Source organism: Setaria italica, chromosome I (assembly GCF_000263155.2).
Source record: "Setaria italica strain Yugu1 chromosome I, Setaria_italica_v2.0, whole genome shotgun sequence".
NCBI classification, from domain to species: domain Eukaryota; kingdom Viridiplantae; phylum Streptophyta; class Magnoliopsida; order Poales; family Poaceae; genus Setaria; species Setaria italica.
The window spans coordinates 994,344-1,011,478 of record NC_028450.1 but is presented as its reverse complement, the minus strand read 5'-3'; the positions used below and the strand labels follow the sequence as shown (position 1 = coordinate 1,011,478).

General features: G+C 46.5%; 2 protein-coding genes across 2 annotated transcripts; one reads left to right on the top strand and one right to left on the bottom strand.

The window, feature by feature from the left end:
- The first annotated feature begins 274 nt into the window (after positions 1–274).
- On the top strand, positions 275–891 carry LOC101764619. The gene has a single exon (XM_004951219.2). The coding sequence runs from the start codon at positions 349–351 to the stop codon at positions 640–642; it is 294 nt and encodes a 97-aa protein (XP_004951276.1). The 5' UTR covers positions 275–348; the 3' UTR covers positions 643–891.
- An 847-nt stretch (positions 892–1,738) lies between these two features.
- Positions 1,739–7,082, bottom strand: LOC101764211 (hornerin). The gene is made up of 3 exons (XM_004951218.4): positions 6,928–7,082; positions 5,408–5,476; positions 1,739–4,254 (listed from the first exon to the last, which is right to left on the bottom strand). The coding sequence occupies exon 3, from the start codon at positions 3,983–3,985 to the stop codon at positions 2,075–2,077; it is 1,911 nt and encodes a 636-aa protein (XP_004951275.1). The 5' UTR covers positions 3,986–4,254; positions 5,408–5,476; positions 6,928–7,082; the 3' UTR covers positions 1,739–2,074.
- Between the last annotated feature and the right edge of the window lie 10,053 nt (positions 7,083–17,135).

The following is a 17,135-nucleotide window of genomic DNA, read 5'->3' as shown; positions in this document are numbered from 1 at the left end:
GCAACATGAAATATTACTTGTTATTTGTTAATTACTCCTTTACAGGTCGTTTTGACATTTTAAGTGCATAGTTTTTGTTATGCACTTAGATACGTAACAATATCTATAAAATTAAAAAAAATAGAGATCGGCGGCAGCCATAATTTTTTGAAGGGAAGGGAGAGAACAAAATATCGTGGCAGACCTACCGTAGGATCCGCCTTTTCCACCGGAACCCTACCCTCTATAAATACCCCGGCACTGACGCACGACCCGTTGCAACAAACCACCTGCCAATTCGGAGGAAACAACCCCTAGCAATCGTAGCAGCCGAGCCAACCCTGCAGGCCAGGAGCTCTGCTGCGAAGCATGGGCTCCCTGGGACCTAGCGTGGTGACCCTGCGGCAGCAGCCCCAAGCCGGCAAGCTCACCGCAGCGACGGCCGCCGGCGGCGGCCACCACGATCAGCAGCAGGGCGGCGGCGGCGGCGGTGGGTTCCGGATGCCGCTGCACTACCCGCGGTACAAGAAGGCGGACTACGAGGCGATGCCGGAGTGGCACGTCGACTGCCTGCTCCGCGAGTACGGCCTCCCCGCCGACGGCGACCTCGACAGCAAGCGCCGCTTCGCCATGGGCGCCTTCCTCTGGCCCGACCAGTACTGATGATCGCTGCCGTTGGCGTACGCCGTCCCTCACATCACTGAAGCACGGATGGAGATTCATTCTCCACGATTCGTCCCGTGATCCAATCGAATCTCCTGCGGAATCATCATCATCGTGAAATAATTTTCGCCCTCCCTGGCTGATCCCCAGGGAGTGTCTGTTTCCTGCTTGTCTGATCTCCCAGATGGGGTAATGCACTTCGCGTGTACAGCGACATATGTGTGGAAAGAGAGATTGTTCGTTCGTTCCCCTGTTCTGGCATAGTGGCATTGAGATTACGTGTTCACAAATGACGTTCTGTTGGTTGCTACGAAATACTCCGTATGAAGCTGCAACAGGAGCCTCTCCTTTTTCCAAGAGAACATCCAGAATGTTCTTGCAGCAATCAAGCATTCTGCATTCAAGCTGTTGAGTGCAGCCGTGGCGGCTGCAGATGGCATGTCAGTGCGGTCGCGTTCACGAATCAAATGAAGAAGCGTGCTTGCATGTTTGGTTTCCTACCACAAGGATCCAGATATGTTGAGCAGCAGCGCATGATTGCCAGGTCGATTATTCATTTTTTGGTCGGAGCAGAGCAAGCCAACTGAAACACGCGCTGATCACCCTTCCAATCCCTGTTTTCAGATAGAGTGATTCACTCAGGTTTCTGCAATTGCATTGAGCCGGTATGCCCATCTGGATTGATGGACTCAGACAGATCTATGCGTGCGAGCAGAGGCTTGATTCTGAAATTTGTTTCAATTCTTGGATCATCTTCCTGTAGCCTCAACTCCAGGTTTCAGAAACATGCTGCCTCCAACAAAACACAGGATATGCACGAAATTCCAAACATGTCTTACAAGAACAAGCATGCAAAACCGTAATGCACAAAGAAGATGCAAAAATAAAAATAAACTGCCATATATCATAGGTTTCTTGGTTCATCTTCTTGTCACATGTCGCAAGTTTCTTGGTTCAGACAGAGAATAAGAGTTCTCATAAATACTCCAGTTCATACACTACTTGCCGAACATGAATCCACAGGGGCCACCACCCACAAGAATGCCAGTGTATTCCCATTCATAAATAAAAGGAATAATAGAAAGCGCAGCACCCCTCAAAAAAGACTACCTGTAATTCACAATTAGCTTATATTTATTCAACCTTCATCCTTTATTTATATCATACAACACGACTATTATTTTTTTTTGAAATGGACAACACGACTATTATAGAGCACACACGACCATACCACTGTTACAACGCACATACGACAAACAAGGAAGCCCTGACTCCTGACCAATCACCATACAGACAATTTCACACAATAGTCGTGCTGAGCAAACCAGACAATACACCATTCATATATTTCACACCAGAGGACATGGGAGATACTTTCAAGACGAAATGGAGCAAACCAAGATGGAGGGCTGGCGGAGAAGGAACTCTGGCATTACAGCCAGCTGCGCCGTGCTGAGCTGCTAGGCTTTTCAATGTCACCTGATGATTTCCAGCTGCGAGCTGCGGAGGTACTAGAACCAGCATCAACATTGTTGGTGGGCTTCTTTCCTAGGCTCACGCCGCCATCAAGCATGGGCATGAAGTTACCACCATGCACCCGGCCCTCATGGGCTGAGGCTGGTGCCCGCCGAGGAGCCTCCACGGGGTGCATGAAGAAGCTGTGCATGCTTGTTCCAGCGCTTGGAGGACTAGCTCCGTGAGAAAGGGCGTCGCTTACCATACTGAAAACACCAAATGAGGCACCCCCGTGGACGCTGTTGTCGTCCACCAGGGCGTTGTGCTGGTCACACAGGCACCTTTTGCCTCTTGCAAGGCGGTCACAAGGAGCGCCACCAGATCCCAGGTCTGAACCTGGTTGCCCCCACAAGCAGCGTCTGCCTCCACCGTGCGCTTTACAGAAGTCAGTGCTTCCCTGCGCACTCTTCCCACAGCCGGTGGACTGGCATCGCTTGCCCCCACCGTGACCAACACAGCGGTCGGTGCGGCCTCTTGCACTCTTCCTGCATCCTTCTACAATGCAGCGCTTCCCACCTCCATGCGCAACACAGAATTGGGTCCCACCATGCACGCTCTTGGTGCAACCTTCAGCTGAACAGCGTTTGCCACCTCCATGGTTCTTGCAGAATGGTGTACTTCCTTCCGCTCCCTTGGAACAATCAGGGTGTGTGCATCTCTTGCCACCACCGTGAGCTTTGCAGAAATTAGTGCTGCCCTGAGCTCCCTTGCCACAATCAGTATGCTGACATCGGCGCCCACCTCCGTGAGCAATGCACATGCCTGACCGCCCTTCTGCGCTCTTTGTACAGTTTAGCTTTTGGCACCTCTTACCGCCACCATGCTTGATACAGCGGCCAGATTTCCCTCGTGCTGCTCTTTTGCATCCTTCTTGACTGCAACGCCGACCACCGCCATGGGCTATGCAGTAATCAGTACGGCCTTCAGCACTCTTGGTGCATCCAAGGTAGTCACAGCGCCTCCCCCCTCCATGGGCTTTACAGAAGATGGTCTTGCCCTCCGCTCCTTTGTTGCAGCCATCCTTTTGGCACCTTCTACCCCCACCGTGAGCGATGCATCGCCCTGAGGAACCTCTGGCCCCTTTTACACATCCTGAGTATGAACAAACTTTTGTGCTACTGCTGCGCTGCTGTGAATGGACAAACCCGGAAGAGCAGGCTGCTGGACTTTTCGGCAGTTGGAGCACTGTTGGTGTTGGAGGAGCTGGAGCTTGAACCTGATTAGAGCTCACTGGAAATGCTTGGCTCAAAGAAACCCCTGAGAATCGGTCAGCCTGGTTAAGGAAAGAAAGCACCATGCCTCCATGTGGACGTCGAGCAGATGTAGATCCTTCATCAACTGTTGGCACTAAAGCCATAATATGTGGCTGCACAAAAGTCTCCTGAAGTGCAGTGGTTCTAATTAGGTCTACATCAGTGACACCAGATTGAGATGGCGCCAATGATAACTTAAGATCCAACCCAGGCTTCTCAAAAGGCCTCCTGGAATCACAAGCCTGTTTATGCAGCTTGGAAGTACCTTCATTGCCAAGAGATAACTTAAATATATCATAGTCCATACACGAGCCATCATCACTTCCCCTGGCAGAAGAAACAGTGCAACCAGTACCCATGCTCTGCCTGCTGCTATCTGAGCTTGATGAGTCACCCAGACCTAGAGCCAATTCAGTCGACTTTCTCTTGTAGCCTCTAGGAGCTAGCACATCAGGTTGGCTAGAACCAGCTGCAGGATGACTGGCTGCTGGAATGACAGCAGCACACTGATTCACAAAGCCATTTGGATTTGGGAAACTTATGGTGAATGCTGAATGCCCATGTCTGGGTTCCATTGCTCCTAGAGTCGACCAAACTTATGAGGAAGTACCAGCTGCCCTCACTTCCGGGTTAAATAATTGTCAAAAAAGCTACGATGTTAGAAAATCTAGGGTAATTAGCAAGCTTCAACATCTTAGCATCCTCCACTAACAAACCCTGAAGTATCTCTACGATCCATTTCCCAGTGTTGTATGTGAAATGATGCTACTTAATCACAAGGCGATGACAATTTAGACCCGTGAATATCCAACAAACACTTTTATCCGACTAAGTGACCAAAGTTCTGCAATCAGTGAAAAGAACACAGGTGAGATAAGTGCTCATGAGTTAAATAATTATGAAGACAGAAAAATAATATTTAAATACTGTAAAAAATACACTACACAATCATAGTTTTTTTATTGCCTCTTTATAGCCAGGATGGAAGTCATACTACATAGCCAACATTAACAAGATTGAGGAATTTTAATCATGCGCAGAAAGGAGAAAGACACCAGTGTGTGGTAACATCTAACATAACGCATAAGTGAATGGCACAACAGTGGCTTAATAACAAATAGCGGAACAGAAACATACAGAAAGTGAAACAGGCTAGCTCATTCTTGGTAGTAACATGTTAACTTAGTTCGAGTTGTGTAGCTCTCTGTCTACAATAAGGCATTGAGGCATCATAGCAGGACCATTTTTTTAAAAATCATCCAGAAGTGCCCTGATATGTAAATTAATATCTCCTCCAAGGCTTAAAAAAAAACTCTTCACCTAAGTATTTCTCAACTGCAGGAGTGTCCAACAGTGTTAGGCAGCAGCAATTACACAGCACCAGAAGCAGTGTCTACTGACATAGAAGAAGGGTTTGGGATGATTAGTCCCATTTCTAGTTATTTCAATCTGCCGTGTTCCAATCTAGCATTGCAATATCTTTTGGGGTTTTCCACCTAGTACCTCTACATGAGGTAGGGATTTGATGTCTTTATCATCTAGTGAGGATGGATTACAAATTAAAAGTCTCCCAATCTCTGTTCCCTTGCTTTTGTCCAGACTCTTTCAAAACAGTATCTACGATTTAACTAAGGTAAATTTGCAGTGCTATTTAGTAACTAAAATCCCAAATGTCCTAAGTAGTTGAGAGCATTTAGTAAGTGTCAACCCAGTGTGTCTGAAACAGTTTAACAATTGAAAATAAAAAACTCAAGATGCAATATAACGATAAAGAAAGCCACAAAGTTAAATAACCAAATTCTAACTGTATCCTAAATTGTTCCATATGACGCCATATTGCTAGGAGCTGAGTCAATGCTAGTTTACTTTCAAAGGATTACAGAATGAAACAGAACCTTCAGGTACTGTACACCAATTGCACAGCATATACTCAGGACTGGACCAAGTTTCTGCTATAAAAATATTCGGTGGCAGAATTTGAAGCTTATGAGCCTTACCAACAAGAATCAAACAGCAGTAGGCCAGATATAGTTGTAGCTGACTACCCAAATGCTCAGCAACTATGCCTGCAAAAACGAATGCAGAATCCAAAATCTCATCATACATGCCACAGTGTGCAACTTTATATCAGGAACAAGAATATTAGAATGTCTTGATCACCACAAAAAGAAAGAACCAGCATACATCTGCAACAGGTCTATATGACTGTGTTATTTTTTTGCTAGACAGGGACCATACAAATGTAGGGCAAGAATATTCTAGATTTCTCTCAATCCCAACTAGCAAAATGGAACTTGGTTCCAATTAACCAGATAAAAGTATCAAGATAAATCTTAAATAGTGTCAAAATGATACCATCGTTACACCTTTCAGGAGCAAAAGCAAATGAAAGAATATTCTAAAAATTGTAAACTACGAGGAAGGAGTCAGAAGGTTCACGGGAAAGGAACACCCAAAGGAATCAGCCTTTTACGCCATTAAACTAGTAAAAAAAACTGAAAAAACAGCCCTTGGAAAAGCCAAAGAAAAAAAACAAGAAAAAGAACTAGACCAATCCATGAAATTTTATTTACGATTGAGATTGTAGAAAATGTATAAGCGATACCGTATACCTAGACTATGAGTGATCCAACTAGGGCCCAAAATGAAACCAACCATACCTTCTTCTTGCAAGATATTATTCACAGCTGTTACTCATTAATATCATTTTTATCAAGACAAACATTGTAAAAGATATCTATTCTATACCTTCTCCATACAAATTTTTAAACAATAGATGATATCACAATTCAGAGGCAGACTCCACTTCAAGGTAATGACAGAATATGATTTCACTAAGATAACAGATTGATCAAATGATCATATCTCTTCAGTGCTTATATGAAGCCACAAAATCGGACACAAGCTCCAGCTCGATTCAGGCTCCCCAGCTCTCCTCTCATGGTCTCAAGTAGGCCCAGACACCACCGACGATCTAACCTAGAACGGTCCCCAGATATAAGAATAGCGTCGAGGCGACGCGGAGCTCCACGCATCTCCACTAAAACCCGTCCAATTTCAAGAGCGCACCTCATCAGACACGGGTTGGGCGGCTACAAACTGAACGCATCTCGCAAAGTTCTCCGGAGGCATACGAATTCAGCAACTGCAATCACCGAACGACAAACGAAGGGCGCGCTCACTACGAAGACAACAAGGCTAGAACGCCATACCCACCTTCCACCACGCACCTCTCCGGAACACTGCGCCGGAGCTGGGAAGGATTAACTTGCTGCCCACCAGGGACTTAAATACCGAGCATCGGACACCCCGCGACAAGGGATTGCGATTAAATATCGTAAAGCAAGCACGGAAGAAATCGCCGGGACAACAACGAGAGATTTCGACGCAAATTTCGCAGGGAGGAACGAAAACGAAAACGAAAACGAAATCGTTGGTAAAATACGACGACGCCGGCCGAGAGGCGGCGCGCGCCCCGAGGGAGGGAGAGGGGAGGGGAGGGACGGGAAGGAGATACCTAGGCGGCGGCGGGGTTCGCGTCGTCGCCGTCGCCCGCGCGCCTCGGGGACGCAGGAGGGAGGGAGGGCGAGAGAGAGGAAAGCGAGAGGCAGTGATGCGATGCGATGCAGCAGGGGACGGGGAGAAATGGAGCAGAGCGGCGAGAGATGCTGAGGTCCTGGCGGTCGGGGGAGGGGAGGGGAGGGGCAATTACGGGATTCGTGCGGGGGCTGCAAAGGAAAAGTCACTTTTCGTTTCGTCACCCTTGGTTGGGGCGCGTGATGCCAAGTTACTTCGGGGTTTAGCAGAAAACACCTCGTGGTAGTTTTTAATTTCGATTGCACATGGCCTCGTTGGAGTTTTGAATTTCGATTGCACATGGTCTCGTTGTAGTTTTGAATTTCGATGGCACTCTCTTGTGAATAATCTGTTTCTAGACATCAAACATCGAAGGATAAGAAAATAAAAGGGAAGGTAATCTAATTGTAAAAAAGAACTGTTGCTATGAATCATGCTAAAGTCAAACTCTGTGTATATCCTCTTTTTTCCGAGTCCTCTCTTGGGCAAATTCAACATGCATGCATCATAGCAAAATCCACAATTGATTATGTCCTTCAAGTCACACTTCTACCAAGTTATTTGGACCATTTTTCGCACCTTACAATCTTGCTCCGTGCAACCAAAAGGAAATCACGATAGTGTCAACACATCAAGAGAAGGGTGTCGTAGCAACAGATTGTGCTTCCATTTGAGGTCGACCTTTGAGAAAAACAATGCATGTACGGATCCTCTTTTTTTTAAGGGCATGTTGTTACCGTCTCCCTAGGATCTCGACCGCAATGCAGGGGACAATCCGAGGAGGAAGAAGAAGAACATGGACGGGAAACAGACGAACAGGGGGAAGGGACATGAACAGATTTCTGTTATCCTCATCGATGTCCATTCAGGAGTACAATAGGGATTTATATAGCATCCCTACCCCATGGGCTTTTAGCCCGGCAACTTGGCTCATCGGCCCGAAATTCCCAGCGCACGCTCATATGGAACTAGCCACTTCCCTTCCCTTCAGTGTCTCGCTCTTCTTTAGGTTCTGCAGAGCCACGACACATGTACGGATCCTCTTATCCATAAACCATGTAGTGTTGATAGTAATAAAAGTAACAATAATTTTTCTGGGTGCCAAAAAAGACACAAGTAATAAAAAGAACGTAGACAATTTCCATGGACTGGCTACCACGATCTCAACGGAAGTTAATGTACGCTACTTTGTTAACTATGAATGCAATAACTTAGCGTTGGGAAGTGTCCATACGACATCTTTTGATTGGGCAATGCTGATATAAACAAGAAATGAGGCTGAAATTTAAAATACAATGAAACGTGAACTATAACCCTTGCTTTTTGGAAAATAAAAGACAAGAAAATATGTTATGGTCAATCTGTAAATCGCTCATCAGGTAGGGGTCTTGCTGCAAAATCGAATCATAAAACAAACGAAGCCGCCCGGAAGAAACCGTGCCCGTTCCACCTATTTTAAAGGAAACAAATCCCTGGCCGCCTGTGCCGTGCGCATGCTGCTACCTGCGCTCGGCGGCGCACCTCACGTCCTCGCCCGCCTCTCTCCCGCACCGCCACCTCCTCGCACCCATCCACCGATGCGTGGGTCCCCAACCGCCGTGCCCCGCGCGTCAGGGGGCGTCCACCCCACGCGGACGAGACGACGGGGACGCGCGGCTCTGTCACGGGTGACGCGACCCGCACCCGCGCGCCCCTGGGAGTGTGGAAGGTAGGCCCCGCCCGCCGAGGCGAGCGATGGATGGTCGCGGCGGCCGCGCCCGGGTCGCTTTCCCGGTTTTGTTTCGTCCCGCCAGGGGAGGGGTGGGGCCCGGATGACGTGTCCGCCTCCACCCCACGCTGATCTCTTGCTCCGTGGCCTCCTGCGGCACGCTATGCGTCGCATCACGCTTCCGGTAGGATCGCTAGGTCTCTCTCTCTCTCTCTCTTTTTTCCGGAGGAGGCGCCTCACGAATTTTTGCTTATTTTTAAACATCGACAGTGAAATTCCGAAGATGAACATTATGGTGTGTGCTAGGAATCCTAAAATAATCGCGGAGAAGCGAAGTTTCCCTTGGTCTCGACTCGGCAAAACCAAGTAAAGAAATCACCCAATTAACGGAAAGTGATGAGATCAGCATCGCACCTATCATCATCGTTTTTGCCCACAATTTGTCCTTGTACTTTACAAAAAAAAAATCCAAATTATTTAAACCCATGTCATGGCCACGTGTACTATTTTTGCCATCAAAGGACAAATGATGCTGTCCTTGCAGGTTTCGACGCCCACTCTCGCTGCGTCTTTTCTATCCAGGTTCGGTCGAACCGTTCGCTCACGCACCGAGCTTTTCCCATGAGAGATGATGATGATGATGACAAGGCTACGATGCGCAGGTTATCGTTGTAAATTAGCGGCGGGGACGACCCCCCGTTTAATTTTTGGCTCCAGGTTAAGCTCCAATCCAGCTTAGGCGTGTTTGTTCCCACCTTGAATTAAAATCTGGATTAAAATCAGCACTTCAGCTTAGTGGTGTTTGGTTCCCGCCTTGAATTAAAATCTGGATTAAAATCAGCATTTTAGATGAACTAGAGTTCCAAACACATGGACTAAAAGTGGACTAAAAACACTTTAGTTCTCTAGTCCACAAAACCCACCTAAAATGGACTAAAAGGTGTCGGGAACTCCCTTGCTGCTCCTTTATTGCCCTCTCTCCCACACTCGGCTCTCCTCCCCCCCCCGCCCTTCCACCCGCCGTCGGCCTCCCTCTCGCCCAGCCCCCGCCGCCGCCGTCACGCCCACCACCCGTGTCCGCCGCCACCCTCCTACCTAGCTCCCTCCGTCGCCACTGCCGCCCTCCCACCTGACCCCGCTGTTGTCCCGCCCGCCGCCCGTGCCCGCCGCGAGCAGGCTCCCCCGCCACCTCCTGGAGCCCCATCCCGCCCCGCAACTAGAGCCTCGAGTGGATCTGGGCGGCCGAAATTGATCTAGCACGCGAGGAGGTGGGCGGCGCCGGCGAGCTCGGGGCGGGCGAGCCCGTGCTCTGGTGCTTCGGGGAGAGAAGAAGGTAGGAAGGATGGAGAGCGCGGGGAGTAGGTGTGGTTGTTTGTTCACGGGTACCTCCTTAGGGGTAAGAGGATTTTTGTTCAACAACATTTATGGACTTTAGTCCATTTTAGGTCATGGAACCAAACAACCACTTTAGTCCAGCAACCAAATAGATCTTAGTTGCGGATCTCCCGATCCATGTCACATCGCATTAGCATTGTTTAGTTCTGTGAATGTGATGTGCGATGGTTTTGGAGCTTTTCGGTGAGGCCGCCTGAGTCGTCGGAGCAAGCACAGAGGATGTTTTCTTCTTGGACCAAGACGAACTTTTTGCCTTTTGGTGGTGCGCCGCGGTAGGTTCAATGAACCTGGTCCTGGACATTGCTATCACTGTGTTCTCACCGACGTGTAGTGGAGGGAATGATACCAAGCGGATCCTGCTTCGTATGCCATGTGTGCCTTTTTGCTTGTCTTGGAAACATATTCCAACCTCCTGCCACAAGCTTCTTCTACCGTACTCCCTCCATCTTCCAAAATCTCAAATTGTAAATCGTTTTGGTATATTTAGATGTATAGTTAAAAATATAAATTTAAAAATATTAAAATGATCTACAATTTAGGATGGAGGGAGTAGGCTTTAGACGGTGGTTTGTGTGGCCTTGTGGTGGCTTACTGCCATCCATCCAACACAACATAGTACAAAGCTTGGATTTACTTCAACAAGCAACGATTGCATGCGCCTAATAACTCTGGATGGACAGGGAAGATAGTCCAAGAAAAAACAAATTGGTTGTAGTGATCATTCGAGGAGTTTATTGTGCTCAATTCCCACCAGCTCCCCAAATATTTTTGGTTATTAGTAATGCAGAAGTTATCAAACACAAATGAGTCAAATCTCAACTGAAATACTTGCAAACATTAACCTAGAAATTTACTTAAGAAAAACAAACGAACCTTGAGTAGGAGTAGCGGGTGTAGTGTTGTGCGCATTCTAACGCACAGATCCGAACTTACTAACGCGGTTGGATGTTCACCGGTTGGACTAAGGTAGTTGGATGCTGACCGGTTGGGATGTGCGTATTAAGGCGATTATCGCGATGCGAGGCAGCAATGCAGCGTATAGATGGTAGTGTCATATAGAGTGGAAACTAGAGGATCCGAATTCCGACCTCACAATGCATGTTTGAATTATGAAAGAAGATGTTAGGGAGGACCAATAAGTGCATAGGAGTAGATAGAAGGGTCGTCTAAGTTCAATGAACCTGCGAGGCTGCAAAACTCTTGAATATAAAAATAACCCAAGGGGTCCATATACCATAAAAAGTTTGGTGCTTACCGGTTGGGGTGTGCGCATTAAGGTGACTGTCACGATGCGAGGTGGTGTACAGATGATAGCGTCATATAGGGTGGAAGTTAGAGGATCGGATCCGAGTTCCGACTTCAGAATGCACGTCTGAATTATGACATAAGATGTTAGGGAAGAAGAATATGTGCATATTATCGGAGTAGAAGAGTTATCTAACTCTAGATTCAATGAACATGCGAGGCTGTGAACCTCTTGGATGGCTAATAAAAAAACTCAAGGGGTATATTCACGATAAAAATTTCATCTTTATTACACGTGATTTACCCTCTTCCTTTTCCATTTCTTTACGCATTCGTGTGTATACATTTTTTTTTACCAAAGTAAGCTGAGGAAGCATGTACATATTTTTTACAATTCTTTTTATCCCAGATCCGTTTAATTCGTTCCTACATGAGTCGAATCCGTACCTGCTGGATACTACTCAGGTGCTCTAACCACTAGACTAGAGGTCCTTTCGCGTGTGTATATACCTTAGCATATCCATTTATTCAATCATTCTGCTTTTGTACTAGACGATTTATTCAATCATTCTGCTTTTGTACTAGACGAGACGAAAAGAAACAACAAGGAAACCTTTTTAAAAATAATATTTACTACTTTTTAAGTTAATGGTATAGACATATATGTAACGGTATAATTTTGTACCATATATAGAATAGACAAATGGATGGTAACATAATAATCCTAGTACAACAAACCCACGTTATTTCAAAAACAAACCCACGCACGCAAGGAAACGAAAAGACGACGAAAGTTAGCGGAGATCCCGTGGGCGGGTCGTGGTCGTGGCCTGGTGGGCTCCGGGGCGGAGGAATATGCACGCCGCTCGCCCCGGTGATCCCCCAGCCGGGGCCCATCGTTTTCGTGCCCTGACGTGGAATCTACTCACGCCGCAGCATCAGCCTTCGGGCATGTGTGCGGTAGCGACGAGTAAACTGGAGTGGTTAAACCAGCTGGGAGCGAGCACGTGCGCAAAAGATTGGCCGAGATGGGTAACCTTTTTTCTTCCACGCGTGGGTTTGGAAATTTGGATCCCCGATGACCTGACGATAAATGACCGGTGAAAATTGCAGGGACAGAGGCCTTATTTACCAGACACAAGCAGTGCTCATGGGACTGTATCTCTGACCTTGTTTAGTTACCTTAAAATTCTAACTTTAGCACTATGTAAAAAGAAGATTCCATATCACATCAAACTTACGGTACATGCATAGAGTACCAAATTTAGACGAAATCAAAAACTAATTGCACAGTTTGGTTGTACTTTGCGAGACGAATCTTTTGAGCCTAATTAATCAATATTTGGACAATAATTCACAAATACAAACGAAACGCTACAGTATACTACAGTACTGGTACAGTGATTTTGGTTGTCCAAAATTGTGCAACTAAACAGGGCCTCTATCGAGATCACACAGGATTTTCAGAGAAGACGACCTGTAGCTAGGAAACACCCCTGCACTTCCGTAGAGCTAGCAATAAAAGTTTTCTCTTTTTTTTTGTTAAAAGAATGGTTCGTGTCGCTGACCTACATGCTTTCAACCCAGAGCTTTGTCCTAGTGGAAAAAAGAAACTACCGTGACGTTAGTTGGCGAATTACCTATGCAGAGCCTTTTGATTTACTCAAGCCTGACGGCACATGACACGTCAAGTACGAGACCAGACCAGAGCAGGTAGATTCAGTCACAGCAATTTCGCTGATACCCTGCAAGACCTAAATTGACTAGCATGAAGTGGTTAACCGCGTTTTGGTCTCCGGGAAAAGCATTCTCAAGCACCAACTTGTCTGAAGATGGACAACGGATTATATTGTATAGAACACAGATTATAGAAGCAACCACGGGATGTGGATACCTTGTTTAAACATTTGTATAGAACACAGATTATAGAAGCAACCACTGGATGTGGATACCTTGTTTAAACATAGGATGCACAACCAGGTAGAGAACTCGGTATTAGTCCCGGTTGGTAGGGTGCATATCTCCCGAAAAATCATCCGGAATTAATCAATCGAGATAAAAGGGGGTAATTTTGTCCCGGGTCCCTCAACCGGGATATAAGACCCCTTTTTAGTCCTGGTTGGTAATACCAATTGGGATAAAACGGTCGCCACGCTGGGTGCGGGAGGCAGCCTCTTTTATTCCGGTTGGTAATACCAACCGGGACTAATGGTTTTGCCAAAAAAAATTGCAAAAATAAAAACCTCGAGGGGCCCCCCACACGCGCACGCCACAAGTCAATATGCGCGGTCCGTGGGATTTGAACCCACAACCTCAAGCCTTGCGCGTAGCTTCCTTACCATCCCACCTACATACCACATCTATCTATATAGGGGATGCTATCCTTTTGTATTAACTCGTGGAGGACCCTTTAATCCGAGTTGGTAACATCAACCGGGATAAAAGACCTCCTTTTATCCCGGTTGGTAATACCAATCGAGATTAAAGGATCCAAGGGAAAAAATCCTTTTCGAGCCACACGTGGGGGATCCTTTTTATCCCGGGATAAAAAGGGTTCGAGAGCTTTATTCTTTTTTCAGCCACCCATGGGGGACCCTTTTATCCCAGTTTGAGTTTCCAACCGGGATAAAAGACTCCCTTTTATCCCGGTTGCTTTAGTCCCAGGTGGTAACACCAACCGGGATTAAAGGGTGACCTTTTAGCCCCGGTTGGTCTTACCACCCGAGACTAAAGGGTCCCCACGGGTGCTTGAATTTTTCAACCGGGACTAAAAGGTCCCCATGGGTGGCTGATTTTTGAACCGGAACTAAAAGATCCCCTTTAGTCCCGATTGCAAATACCAACCGGGAGTAAAGAGTGGCGCACTCCCTTTTCTCCCGAGTCTAAATTAAACCGGGACTAAAGGGGAAGAATCGAAAGTTAGTTCTCTGCTAGTGATTGCAATCAAGATATTTCGTCTGGTACTAACCCCTGATTTCCTGTATCTGTGTTTCGGGCACCATTTGCTTATTGATAATTGAAACTCACCTATCCACTTTGTCCGCTTAACCTCTGAATAAAATTTAGACTCACTTCACTTCTTGAACTATTTCATTTGGTCCAATCTACCCCTAATTAGATTTCTCTTTTTTTCTCCGTGTATGAGTTTTTTCTCCGTGTATGAGTTGAATTTTGAGTTCAAATTTTGTGAGCAGATACAAAACATGATGGCTTATGTTAAAAAAATATACTAAAATTTTTTCATGATTATATTCATACATTAGGAATATTTAATACGAAATTGATGTTAGATATATAAAATTGTATGAAAAATAATCATGTAAAATTGCTAATGTATTTTTCTAACATAGAGCATCATGCTATAAGTCAATTGGAAAAATTTGAAAGTAAAACTCAAGAAAAAAAGGAGAAATATAATTAGGGGTAGATTTGGACCAAATGAAATAGTTCGGGGAAGTATAAATTTTGCTTAGGGGATTAAGGGGGTGTTTGGATCCATGGCTAAAGCTTAGCTCAGGTCACATCGAGTGTTTGGATGCTAAATTAGGAGTACTAAATATAGGCTAATGACAAAAATAATTGCATAAATGAGGACTAATTCGCGAGATGAATCCATTAAGCCTAATTAGTCCATTATTAGGACATGTGATGCTACAGTAAACATGTGCTAATCATGGATTAATTAGGCTTAATAGATTCGTGTCATGAATTAGTCCTCGTTTATGCAATTTTTTTTGTCATTAACATATGTTTAGTACTCCTAATTAGCATCCAAACATCCGATGTGATCCGAGCTAAACTTTAGCCTAAGGATCCAAACACCTCCTATGCATCTCCAAGGGAATGGCTATCCCACTCTCTAAACTAAAATTTGACAAGTCTGCTAGAAAAGTGTGCTCCAATAGAGTTGCTATCCGGATGGCTATCTCATTCGACTTGCCAAATACTTATCCAGACTCTCCAAACTTGGCAAGTGGGTAAGCTTGCCAAATGTGGATCCCACGCTAAAAATGAAGAGTGCAAAATGGAGATTCTGTTGTAGTGTGAAATGGAGAGGCTGTTGGAGTGGATGGAGAGTGTATATTTTTAAGAGAAACCTGGCTATTGGAATTCGGAGGGTGAGAAATGGATAGTCTATTGAAATGAGCAACTTAATATTTAGAGGAATCTTTTTGCCAACTTGGTTAGAGAGTCAAATGGAGTATCAAAAATAGATAGTTCATTGAAGTTGCTTTTATGAACAAAGTAAATAGGTAAGGAGAGTAAAATAGATTTTTTCTTTAATAATTCAATTGAACGTTTTCTTTCAGAGTGCGGATTCCCCAAGACTTCGTTACTGTAATTAACGAACTAACAAAAAAAAATGCAGATTGCAGAGTTTGGCGTTTCTGAAGTTTATGGAGGATATAACAAGTGTGCAAAAATTTTTTCTTTGCTTTGCACCCAGATCTGCTAATTCTTTCACAACCAGAAAGCACTCTATCCACCGTTTCCATGAGGTTCCCTCATTTGAAAATTAGACGAGTATATACCTTGCTGGCAGGTAACATGCTATCAGAACTCAGAAGGTTTTGAGAGCTGCCTAGTTAAGTCCAAAAACAATCCAACGCAACAAAAGCAAGGGGTCCGTTCGGCTTAACTTATAAGCCGGTTGAAAAGCTGAAACGGTTGATTTGATGTGAGAGAAAAATATTGTTCGGTACTAATAAGCTGGCTGATAAGCTGAAACGAACAGGCTGCTTCAGGTGTGTTTGGTTAAGTTGTGAGCTGTGAAAAAATCACTGTAAGCTATGAGCCGTACGTTGTGAGGTGTGACAAAAGCTAAAAACCGTTTGGTTGAATCAGTTGTGATTCTGTAGGTTTGCTAAGAAGTACCTTTAATGCTCATGAAGTCCTGAGAGTTATATGGAAAATGATCGTAAGATGTGCTGTTTAGAGATTCACATATGTATACATCAAACCTTTTACCAAAGCACACCACCTGTACAAGGAGAAAATACAAGAGAAAAATGAATCAAAGAAGAGATTTAGGCCACCGAATGGGAACTAACGAAAATTAACCAAATGTTTTTTGCTCATCATCCTAACTGCATCTACGTTCCGTCCAATCACTTGACTCCTCTATCGGACCCTCCTAGTCTTGGCGTTGACCAAACGCAGCAGCTGCAACGAAGCAGCTGCAGGCTGCAGCAGCAGCGCAGCGGCCTGCACCCTGCGCGACTGCCGGAGCCGGACCGGGCCTCGCCGCCCCCGCGCTGCGCCGGTGCCGCGTACGAGCGTCGGGACCGGCGATCGCGGCTCCGCTCTGAGGCCGCGCCCGAGCCTGCGCGCCGCCGCGCGCTGTGCGTCACCTCGCTGCGCGTCGCGGCCGTGCCGATTCCAGGGCGGCCGCGCCCAGATCCGGCAGCCCCCGACCTCACCCCGTAGCGAAGGACCCGTGCCGCGCCGTGCTCTTGCGCAGGCGGCTCCCGCATCCGATTCGCGCCGGGAGCCGGGGCCCCCGTGGCCGTGAGGGGCCAACCCGTGTCGCGCGAGGCGCCGCCATCGGCGGCTCCGCCTGGGGAAGGCGAGAGGTGACAGGAAGGGAAAAAAAGAGACCGAACCGCCGCGTCCGCGGTCAGGGGAGGGGGTTCGCCGGCGTTGGAGCTGAAGGAGGGGAGGACTCCGCCAGCCATGGGAAGAGTTCGCGAGGTCTTAGCGCGACGGGAAGACAGAGGGGACGGAAAACGAACCGGAACGCAACATAACCATTGGCGCAGTGTGCTGTGTGCAAATCAACAACCATGCAAGGCGCCCAAACC

Coding starts and splice junctions, on each gene's coding strand:
- LOC101764211 (XM_004951218.4), bottom strand. CDS start 3,985: ATGGAACCCAGACATGGGCATTCAGCATTCACCATAAGTTTCCCAAAT.
- LOC101764619 (XM_004951219.2), top strand. CDS start 349: ATGGGCTCCCTGGGACCTAGCGTGGTGACCCTGCGGCAGCAGCCCCAA.